We start from the raw sequence: 10,960 nt of genomic DNA on the forward strand, positions 1-10,960 counted from the left end.
CACGGTTTTCCATGATTCAGACGGTTGAGTTTCATGTGTTGATGCTGGGGTCCTGGAGTATGCTGTCGATGCCTCATTTACAGCTGAGGTGTAGAAGGTCTCAGGAGGTACAGTTGTCTCTGTTGAAATGGAGGGGGATGTGAGGATAGTGGATTCCTGAGTGAAGACTCTTGGGGGTGTCTCAGTTGCTTGAGATGTTTGGGTAGAAATTGGGATGGATGGGGAGGTTGTAGAGTCCTGAGTAAGAGCTGAGGTGTAGGGGGTTTCAGGAGTTACAGCCGTTTCTGTGGAAATTGTGCTGGTTGTGGAGGTTGTAGATTCCTGAGTGAAGACTGTTGTTTGAGGGGTTGGAGTAGTGTGAGTTGCTTGTGACAGACTTGGGCTGCTCTGGGAGGCTGTAGATGACTCAGTGTGGACTGTGGTGTGAGTGATCTGAGGAGGTCCAGTGGTTTCTGTCAACACTGGGCTGCTAGAGAAGGTTGTGGGTTCCAGAGTGAAGTCGGTTGTTGGGAATGACTCTGTGGGTTGAGATCTCTGTGTTGAAATTGAGCTGCTCATGGAGGTTGTAGAGGCCTCAGTATGGACTGTGGTGGGGGAGCTCTCAGGAGGTACGACTGTTTCTGAAGAAACTGAGTTGGTTGCGAAGGTCGTAGACTCAAGAGTGAATACTACTGGGGATGTCTCAGTACCTTGAGTATCTTGTGTGGAAAACCGGCTGCCTGGGGTAGTTGTAGAGGCCTCAGATTGGGGTGTGATGTGGGTGACCACAGGAGAGACAGCAGTTTCTGGGGAAATAGAGCTGCTTGGAAAGGTTGTGGATTCCTGAGTGAAGACTGTTGCTTGAGAGGTGTCAGGGGCCTGAGTTGCTTGGGATATTGTAGATGCCTCAGTCAGGGATGAAGTGTGGGTGACATCAGGAGGTACAGAGGTTTCTGAGGAAATTGAGCTCCTTGGCGAGGTTGTAGATTCCTGCGTGAACTCTGTTTTGGAGGTTTCCGTTGGTTGAGATCCATGTGTTGCAATTGAGCTGCTTGGGGAGGTTGTAGAGGCCTCAGTTTGGACGGTGCTCGAGCTCTCAGGAGGTGCAGCACTCTCTGTTGACATTGAGGTGCTTAGTAAAGTTGAAGATTCCTGAGTGAAAGCTGTTTTTTGGGAAGTCTCAGTTGCTTGTGTAGAAATCAAGCTGTTCAAGGTGGTTGTGTAGGCCTCAGTCTGTCCTGTAGTGGGTAAGGTGACAGGAGGCACAGCTGTTTCTGTAGAATCTGAGCTGCTTTGAAAGGTTGTAGATTCCTGAGTGAAGGCTGTTGTTTCAGAGTTCTGAGGGCCTTGAGTTGCTTGTGTCGATGTTGGGATGCTTAGGGATGTGGTAGATGCCTCAGTCAGGGCTGACGTGTGGGTGACATCAGGAGGTACAGAAGTTCCTGATGAAATTAAGCTGCTTGGAGAGGTTGTAGATTCCTGAGTGAACTCTGTTTTGGAGGTTTCAGTGGGTTGAGTTGCATGTGCTGAAATTGAGATGCTCAGGGAGGTTGTAGGTGCCTCAGGTTGGACAGTACTGGGGGAACTCTCAGCAGGTACAGCTGTTTCTAGGGAAACTGAGCTGCTGGGGAAGGTTGCAGACCTCTGAGTAGATACAGTTTCCATAGAGTCTGTTGCCTGACTTGCATGGGTTGAAATCAGTTTGCTTGGGGATGTTGTAGATTCCTGAGTGAACACTGTTGTCTGAGAGGTCTCAAAAGCTTCAGTTGACTGTGTCAATGTTGGACTTCTTAGGGATGTTGTAGAAGCCTCAGTCAGGGCTGAGGTGTGGGTGACATCAGGAGGTACAGTGGTTTCTGTGGAAACTGAACTGCTTGGCAAGTTTGTCGAATCCTGAGTGAAGGTTGTTGTTTGAGATGGCTCAGTTGTTTGAGTTGCTGTTGTTGAAATCATGCTTCTCTGGGAGGTTGTGTGTGTCCCAGTCTGGGCTGTAGTGAGTGAGGTGTCAGGAGGAATAGCTGTATCTGTGAACATTGAGCTCCCTGAGAAGGTTGTAGACTTGTGAGTAAATATTGTGTTGGTGGGCTCTGTTGCTGGAGTTGAATGTGTTGAAATTGGGCTCCTTTGGGAAGTTGTAGATTCCAGAGTGGACACGGTTTTCCATGATTCAGATGGTTGAGATTCATGTGTTGACACTGGGGTCCTTGAGTAAGGTGTAGATGCCTCATTTACAGCTGAGGTGTAGAAGGTCTCAGGAGGTACAGTTGTCTCTGTTGAAATGGAGGGGGATGTGAGGATAGTAGATTCCTGAGTGAAGACTCTTGGGGGTGTCTCAGTTGCTTGAGATGTTTGGGTAGAAATTGGGATGGATGGGGAGGTTGTAGAGTCCTGAGTAAGAGCTGAGGTGTAGGGGGTTTCAGGAGTTACAGCCGTTTCTGTGGAAATTGTGCTGGTTGTGGAGGTTGTAGATTCCTGAGTGAAGACTGTTGTTTGAGGGGTTGGAGTAGTGTGAGTTGCTTGTGACAGACTTGGGCTGCTCTGGGAGGCTGTAGATGACTCAGTGTGGACTGTGGTGTGAGTGATCTGAGGAGGTCCAGTGGTTTCTGTCAACATTGGGCTGCTAGAGAAGGTTGTGGGTTCCAGAGTGAAGTCGGTTGTTGGGAATGACTCTGTGGGTTGAGATCTCTGTGTTGAAATTGAGCTGCTCATGGAGGTTGTAGAGGCCTCAGTATGGACTGTGGTGGGGGAGCTCTCAGGAGGTACGACTGTTTCTGAAGAAACTGAGTTGGTTGCGAAGGTCGTAGACTCAAGAGTGAATACTACTGGGGATGTCTCAGTACCTTGAGTATCTTGTGTGGAAAACCGGCTGCCTGGGGTAGTTGTAGAGGCCTCAGATTGGGGTGTGATGTGGGTGACCACAGGAGAGACAGCAGTTTCTGGGGAAATAGAGCTGCTTGGAAAGGTTGTGGATTCCTGAGTGAAGACTGTTGCTTGAGAGGTGTCAGGGGCCTGAGTTGCTTGGGATATTGTAGATGCCTCAGTCAGGGATGAAGTGTGGGTGACATCAGGAGGTACAGAGGTTTCTGAGGAAATTGAGCTCCTTGGCGAGGTTGTAGATTCCTGCGTGAACTCTGTTTTGGAGGTTTCCGTTGGTTGAGATCCATGTGTTGCAATTGAGCTGCTTGGGGAGGTTGTAGAGGCCTCAGTTTGGACGGTGCTCGAGCTCTCAGGAGGTGCAGCACTCTCTGTTGACATTGAGGTGCTTAGTAAAGTTGAAGATTCCTGAGTGAAAGCTGTTTTTTGGGAAGTCTCAGTTGCTTGTGTAGAAATCAAGCTGTTCAAGGTGGTTGTGTAGGCCTCAGTCTGTCCTGTAGTGGGTAAGGTGACAGGAGGCACAGCTGTTTCTGTAGAATCTGAGCTGCTTTGAAAGGTTGTAGATTCCTGAGTGAAGGCTGTTGTTTCAGAGTTCTGAGGGCCTTGAGTTGCTTGTGTCGATGTTGGGATGCTTAGGGATGTGGTAGATGCCTCAGTCAGGGCTGACGTGTGGGTGACATCAGGAGGTACAGAAGTTCCTGATGAAATTAAGCTGCTTGGAGAGGTTGTAGATTCCTGAGTGAACTCTGTTTTGGAGGTTTCAGTGGGTTGAGTTGCATGTGCTGAAATTGAGATGCTCAGGGAGGTTGTAGGTGCCTCAGGTTGGACAGTACTGGGGGAACTCTCAGCAGGTACAGCTGTTTCTAGGGAAACTGAGCTGCTGGGGAAGGTTGCAGACCTCTGAGTAGATACAGTTTCCATAGAGTCTGTTGCCTGACTTGCATGGGTTGAAATCAGTTTGCTTGGGGATGTTGTAGATTCCTGAGTGAACACTGTTGTCTGAGAGGTCTCAAAAGCTTCAGTTGACTGTGTCAATGTTGGACTTCTTAGGGATGTTGTAGAAGCCTCAGTCAGGGCTGAGGTGTGGGTGACATCAGGAGGTACAGTGGTTTCTGTGGAAACTGAACTGCTTGGCAAGTTTGTCGAATCCTGAGTGAAGGTTGTTGTTTGAGATGGCTCAGTTGTTTGAGTTGCTGTTGTTGAAATCATGCTTCTCTGGGAGGTTGTGTGTGTCCCGGTCTGTGCTGTCGTGAGTGAGGTGTCAGGAGGAATAGCTGTATCTGTGAACATTGAGCTCCCTGAGAAGGTTGTAGACTTGTGAGTAAATATTGTGTTGGTGGGCTCTGTTGCTGGAGTTGAATGTGTTGAAATTGGGCTCCTTTGGGAAGTTGTAGATTCCAGAGTGGACACGGTTTTCCATGATTCAGATGGTTGAGATTCATGTGTTGACACTGGGGTCCTTGAGTAAGGTGTAGATGCCTCATTTACAGCTGAGGTGTAGAAGGTCTCAGGAGGTACAGTTGTCTCTGTTGAAATGGAGGGGGATGTGAGGATAGTAGATTCCTGAGTGAAGACTCTTGGGGGTGTCTCAGTTGCTTGAGATGTTTGGGTAGAAATTGGGATGGATGGGGAGGTTGTAGAGTCCTGAGTAAGAGCTGAGGTGTAGGGGGTTTCAGGAGTTACAGCCGTTTCTGTGGAAATTGTGCTGGTTGTGGAGGTTGTAGATTCCTGAGTGAAGACTGTTGTTTGAGGGGTTGGAGTAGTGTGAGTTGCTTGTGACAGACTTGGGCTGCTCTGGGAGGCTGTAGATGACTCAGTGTGGACTGTGGTGTGAGTGATCTGAGGAGGTCCAGTGGTTTCTGTCAACATTGGGCTGCTAGAGAAGGTTGTGGGTTCCAGAGTGAAGTCGGTTGTTGGGAATGACTCTGTGGGTTGAGATCTCTGTGTTGAAATTGAGCTGCTCATGGAGGTTGTAGAGGCCTCAGTATGGACTGTGGTGGGGGAGCTCTCAGGAGGTACGACTGTTTCTGAAGAAACTGAGTTGGTTGCGAAGGTCGTAGACTCAAGAGTGAATACTACTGGGGATGTCTCAGTACCTTGAGTATCTTGTGTGGAAAACCGGCTGCCTGGGGTAGTTGTAGAGGCCTCAGATTGGGGTGTGATGTGGGTGACCACAGGAGAGACAGCAGTTTCTGGGGAAATAGAGCTGCTTGGAAAGGTTGTGGATTCCTGAGTGAAGACTGTTGCTTGAGAGGTGTCAGGGGCCTGAGTTGCTTGGGATATTGTAGATGCCTCAGTCAGGGATGAAGTGTGGGTGACATCAGGAGGTACAGAGGTTTCTGAGGAAATTGAGCTCCTTGGCGAGGTTGTAGATTCCTGCGTGAACTCTGTTTTGGAGGTTTCCGTTGGTTGAGATCCATGTGTTGCAATTGAGCTGCTTGGGGAGGTTGTAGAGGCCTCAGTTTGGACGGTGCTCGAGCTCTCAGGAGGTGCAGCACTCTCTGTTGACATTGAGGTGCTTAGTAAAGTTGAAGATTCCTGAGTGAAAGCTGTTTTTTGGGAAGTCTCAGTTGCTTGTGTAGAAATCAAGCTGTTCAAGGTGGTTGTGTAGGCCTCGGTCTGTCCTGTAGTGGGTAAGGTGACAGGAGGCACAGCTGTTTCTGTAGAATCTGAGCTGCTTTGAAAGGTTGTAGATTCCTGAGTGAAGGCTGTTGTTTCAGAGTTCTGAGGGCCTTGAGTTGCTTGTGTCGATGTTGGGATGCTTAGGGATGTGGTAGATGCCTAGTCAGGGCTGACGTGTGGGTGACATCAGGAGGTACAGAAGTTCCTGATGAAATTAAGCTGCTTGGAGAGGTTGTAGATTCCTGAGTGAACTCTGTTTTGGAGGTTTCAGTGGGTTGAGTTGCATGTGCTGAAATTGAGATGCTCAGGGAGGTTGTAGGTGCCTCAGGTTGGACAGTACTGGGGGAACTCTCAGCAGGTACAGCTGTTTCTAGGGAAACTGAGCTGCTGGGGAAGGTTGCAGACCTCTGAGTAGATACAGTTTCCATAGAGTCTGTTGCCTGACTTGCATGGGTTGAAATCAGTTTGCTTGGGGATGTTGTAGATTCCTGAGTGAACACTGTTGTCTGAGAGGTCTCAAAAGCTTCAGTTGACTGTGTCAATGTTGGACTTCTTAGGGATGTTGTAGAAGCCTCAGTCAGGGCTGAGGTGTGGGTGACATCAGGAGGTACAGTGGTTTCTGTGGAAACTGAACTGCTTGGCAAGTTTGTCGAATCCTGAGTGAAGGTTGTTGTTTGAGATGGCTCAGTTGTTTGAGTTGCTGTTGTTGAAATCATGCTTCTCTGGGAGGTTGTGTGTGTCCCGGTCTGTGCTGTCGTGAGTGAGGTGTCAGGAGGAATAGCTGTATCTGTGAACATTGAGCTCCCTGAGAAGGTTGTAGACTTGTGAGTAAATATTGTGTTGGTGGGCTCTGTTGCTGGAGTTGAATGTGTTGAAATTGGGCTCCTTTGGGAAGTTGTAGATTCCAGAGTGGACACGGTTTTCCATGATTCAGATGGTTGAGATTCATGTGTTGACACTGGGGTCCTTGAGTAAGGTGTAGATGCCTCATTTACAGCTGAGGTGTAGAAGGTCTCAGGAGGTACAGTTGTCTCTGTTGAAATGGAGGGGGATGTGAGGATAGTAGATTCCTGAGTGAAGACTCTTGGGGGTGTCTCAGTTGCTTGAGATGTTTGGGTAGAAATTGGGATGGATGGGGAGGTTGTAGAGTCCTGAGTAAGAGCTGAGGTGTAGGGGGTTTCAGGAGTTACAGCCGTTTCTGTGGAAATTGTGCTGGTTGTGGAGGTTGTAGATTCCTGAGTGAAGACTGTTGTTTGAGGGGTTGGAGTAGTGTGAGTTGCTTGTGACAGACTTGGGCTGCTCTGGGAGGCTGTAGATGACTCAGTGTGGACTGTGGTGTGAGTGATCTGAGGAGGTCCAGTGGTTTCTGTCAACATTGGGCTGCTAGAGAAGGTTGTGGGTTCCAGAGTGAAGTCGGTTGTTGGGAATGACTCTGTGGGTTGAGATCTCTGTGTTGAAATTGAGCTGCTCATGGAGGTTGTAGAGGCCTCAGTATGGACTGTGGTGGGGGAGCTCTCAGGAGGTACGACTGTTTCTGAAGAAACTGAGTTGGTTGCGAAGGTCGTAGACTCAAGAGTGAATACTACTGGGGATGTCTCAGTACCTTGAGTATCTTGTGTGGAAAACCGGCTGCCTGGGGTAGTTGTAGAGGCCTCAGATTGGGGTGTGATGTGGGTGACCACAGGAGAGACAGCAGTTTCTGGGGAAATAGAGCTGCTTGGAAAGGTTGTGGATTCCTGAGTGAAGACTGTTGCTTGAGAGGTGTCAGGGGCCTGAGTTGCTTGGGATATTGTAGATGCCTCAGTCAGGGATGAAGTGTGGGTGACATCAGGAGGTACAGAGGTTTCTGAGGAAATTGAGCTCCTTGGCGAGGTTGTAGATTCCTGCGTGAACTCTGTTTTGGAGGTTTCTGTTGGTTGAGATCCATGTGTTGCAATTGAGCTGCTTGGGGAGGTTGTAGAGGCCTCAGTTTGGACGGTGCTCGAGCTCTCAGGAGGTGCAGCACTCTCTGTTGACATTGAGGTGCTTAGTAAAGTTGAAGATTCCTGAGTGAAAGCTGTTTTTTGGGAAGTCTCAGTTGCTTGTGTAGAAATCAAGCTGTTCAAGGTGGTTGTGTAGGCCTCGGTCTGTCCTGTAGTGGGTAAGGTGACAGGAGGCACAGCTGTTTCTGTAGAATCTGAGCTGCTTTGAAAGGTTGTAGATTCCTGAGTGAAGGCTGTTGTTTCAGAGTTCTGAGGGCCTTGAGTTGCTTGTGTCGATGTTGGAATGCTTAGGGATGTGGTAGATGCCTCAGTCAGGGCTGACGTGTGGGTGACATCAGGAGGTACAGAAGTTCCTGATGAAATTAAGCTGCTTGGAGAGGTTGTAGATTCCTGAGTGAACTCTGTTTTGGAGGTTTCAGTGGGTTGAGTTGCATGTGCTGAAATTGAGATGCTCAGGGAGGTTGTAGGTGCCTCAGGTTGGACAGTACTGGGGGAACTCTCAGCAGGTACAGCTGTTTCTAGGGAAACTGAGCTGCTGGGGAAGGTTGCAGACCTCTGAGTAGATACAGTTTCCATAGAGTCTGTTGCCTGACTTGCATGGGTTGAAATCAGTTTGCTTGGGGATGTTGTAGATTCCTGAGTGAACACTGTTGTCTGAGAGGTCTCAAAAGCTTCAGTTGACTGTGTCAATGTTGGACTTCTTAGGGATGTTGTAGATGCCTCAGTCAGGGCTGAGGTGTGGGTGACATCAGGAGGTACAGTGGTTTCTGTGGAAACTGAACTGCTTGGCAAGTTTGTCGAATCCTGAGTGAAGGTTGTTGTTTGAGATGGCTCAGTTGTTTGAGTTGCTGTTGTTGAAATCATGCTTCTCTGGGAGGTTGTGTGTGTCCCGGTCTGTGCTGTCGTGAGTGAGGTGTCAGGAGGAATAGCTGTATCTGTGAACATTGAGCTCCCAGAGAAGGTTGTAGACTTGTGAGTAAATATTGTGTTGGTGGGCTCTGTTGCTGGAGTTGAATGTGTTGAAATTGGGCTCCTTTGGGAAGTTGTAGATTCCAGAGTGGACACGGTTTTCCATGATTCAGATGGTTGAGATTCATGTGTTGACACTGGGGTCCTTGAGTAAGGTGTAGATGCCTCATTTACAGCTGAGGTGTAGAAGGTCTCAGGAGGTACAGTTGTCTCTGTTGAAATGGAGGGGGATGTGAGGATAGTAGATTCCTGAGTGAAGACTCTTGGGGGTGTCTCAGTTGCTTGAGATGTTTGGGTAGAAATTGGGATGGATGGGGAGGTTGTAGAGTCCTGAGTAAGAGCTGAGGTGTAGGGGGTTTCAGGAGTTACAGCCGTTTCTGTGGAAATTGTGCTGGTTGTGGAGGTTGTAGATTCCTGAGTGAAGACTGTTGTTTGAGGGGTTGGAGTAGTGTGAGTTGCTTGTGACAGACTTGGGCTGCTCTGGGAAGCTGTAGATGACTCAGTGTGGACTGTGGTGTGAGTGATCTGAGGAGGTCCAGTGGTTTCTGTCAACATTGGGCTGCTAGAGAAGGTTGTGGGTTCCAGAGTGAAGTCGGTTGTTGGGAATGACTCTGTGGGTTGAGATCTCTGTGTTGAAATTGAGCTGCTCATGGAGGTTGTAGAGGCCTCAGTATGGACTGTGGTGGGGGAGCTCTCAGGAGGTACGACTGTTTCTGAAGAAACTGAGTTGGTTGCGAAGGTCGTAGACTCAAGAGTGAATACTACTGGGGATGTCTCAGTACCTTGAGTATCTTGTGTGGAAAACCGGCTGCCTGGGGTAGTTGTAGAGGCCTCAGATTGGGGTGTGATGTGGGTGACCACAGGAGAGACAGCAGTTTCTGGGGAAATAGAGCTGCTTGGAAAGGTTGTGGATTCCTGAGTGAAGACTGTTGCTTGAGAGGTGTCAGGGGCCTGAGTTGCTTGGGATATTGTAGATGCCTCAGTCAGGGATGAAGTGTGGGTGACATCAGGAGGTACAGAGGTTTCTGAGGAAATTGAGCTCCTTGGCGAGGTTGTAGATTCCTGCGTGAACTCTGTTTTGGAGGTTTCCGTTGGTTGAGATCCATGTGTTGCAATTGAGCTGCTTGGGGAGGTTGTAGAGGCCTCAGTTTGGACGGTGCTCGAGCTCTCAGGAGGTGCAGCACTCTCTGTTGACATTGAGGTGCTTAGTAAAGTTGAAGATTCCTGAGTGAAAGCTGTTTTTTGGGAAGTCTCAGTTGCTTGTGTAGAAATCAAGCTGTTCAAGGTGGTTGTGTAGGCCTCGGTCTGTCCTGTAGTGGGTAAGGTGACAGGAGGCACAGCTGTTTCTGTAGAATCTGAGCTGCTTTGAAAGGTTGTAGATTCCTGAGTGAAGGCTGTTGTTTCAGAGTTCTGAGGGCCTTGAGTTGCTTGTGTCGATGTTGGGATGCTTAGGGATGTGGTAGATGCCTCAGTCAGGGCTGACGTGTGGGTGACATCAGGAGGTACAGAAGTTCCTGATGAAATTAAGCTGCTTGGAGAGGTTGTAGATTCCTGAGTGAACTCTGTTTTGGAGGTTTCAGTGGGTTGAGTTGCATGTGCTGAAATTGAGATGCTCAGGGAGGTTGTAGGTGCCTCAGGTTGGACAGTACTGGGGGAACTCTCAGCAGGTACAGCTGTTTCTAGGGAAACTGAGCTGCTGGGGAAGGTTGCAGACCTCTGAGTAGATACAGTTTCCATAGAGTCTGTTGCCTGACTTGCATGGGTTGAAATCAGTTTGCTTGGGGATGTTGTAGATTCCTGAGTGAACACTGTTGTCTGAGAGGTCTCAAAAGCTTCAGTTGACTGTGTCAATGTTGGACTTCTTAGGGATGTTGTAGATGCCTCAGTCAGGGCTGAGGTGTGGGTGACATCAGGAGGTACAGTGGTTTCTGTGGAAACTGAACTGCTTGGCAAGTTTGTCGAATCCTGAGTGAAGGTTGTTGTTTGAGATGGCTCAGTTGTTTGAGTTGCTGTTGTTGAAATCATGCTTCTCTGGGAGGTTGTGTGTGTCCCGGTCTGTGCTGTCGTGAGTGAGGTGTCAGGAGGAATAGCTGTATCTGTGAACATTGAGCTCCCTGAGAAGGTTGTAGACTTGTGAGTAAATATTGTGTTGGTGGGCTCTGTTGCTGGAGTTGAATGTGTTGAAATTGGGCTCCTTTGGGAAGTTGTAGATTCCAGAGTGGACACGGTTTTCCATGATTCAGATGGTTGAGTTTCATGTGTTGACACTGGGGTCCTGGAGTATGCTGTAGATGCCTCATTTACAGCTGAGGTGTAGAAGGTCTCAGGAGGTACAGTTGTCTCTGTTGAAATGGAGGGGGATGTGAGGATAGTAGATTCCTGAGTGAAGACTCTTGGGGGTGTCTCAGTTGCTTGAGATGTTTGGGTAGAAATTGGGATGGATGGGGAGGTTGTAGAGTCCTGAGTAAGAGCTGAGGTGTAGGGGGTTTCAGGAGTTACAGCCGTTTCTGTGGAAATTGTGCTGGTTGTGGAGG

At 48.8% G+C, this 10,960-nt stretch overlaps 1 protein-coding gene across 1 annotated transcript; it reads right to left on the minus strand.

The window, feature by feature from the left end:
* Positions 1-5,419: 5,419 nt before the first annotated feature.
* LOC128120778 (mucin-13-like) lies at positions 5,420-10,731 on the minus strand. The gene is made up of 3 exons (XM_052754987.1): positions 10,347-10,731; positions 6,010-6,131; positions 5,420-5,477 (listed from the first exon to the last, which is right to left on the minus strand). The coding sequence occupies exons 1-3, from the start codon at positions 10,530-10,532 to the stop codon at positions 5,420-5,422; spliced, it is 366 nt and encodes a 121-aa protein (XP_052610947.1). The 5' UTR covers positions 10,533-10,731.
* Between the last annotated feature and the right edge of the window lie 229 nt (positions 10,732-10,960).

The sequence above is a fragment of the Peromyscus californicus genome, unplaced genomic scaffold (assembly GCF_007827085.1).
Source record: "Peromyscus californicus insignis strain IS unplaced genomic scaffold, ASM782708v3 Scaffold_2__1_contigs__length_46816999, whole genome shotgun sequence".
Classification (NCBI taxonomy): domain Eukaryota; kingdom Metazoa; phylum Chordata; class Mammalia; order Rodentia; family Cricetidae; genus Peromyscus; species Peromyscus californicus.

Excerpts from the sequence above, each read along its gene's own strand:
- LOC128120778 (XM_052754987.1), bottom strand. The coding sequence starts at position 10,532 with ATGTTCACAGATACAGCTATTCCTCCTGACACCTCACTCACGACAGCA. Across the intron at positions 6,132-10,346 it reads CAGTTTCCACAGAAACCACT|GATTCGACAAACTTGCCAAG; the intron begins GTACCTCCTGAT and ends ACCTTCACTCAG. Across the intron at positions 5,478-6,009 it reads AGAAGTCCAACATTGACACA|GACAGACCGAGGCCTACACA; the intron begins GTCAACTGAAGC and ends TACCCACTACAG.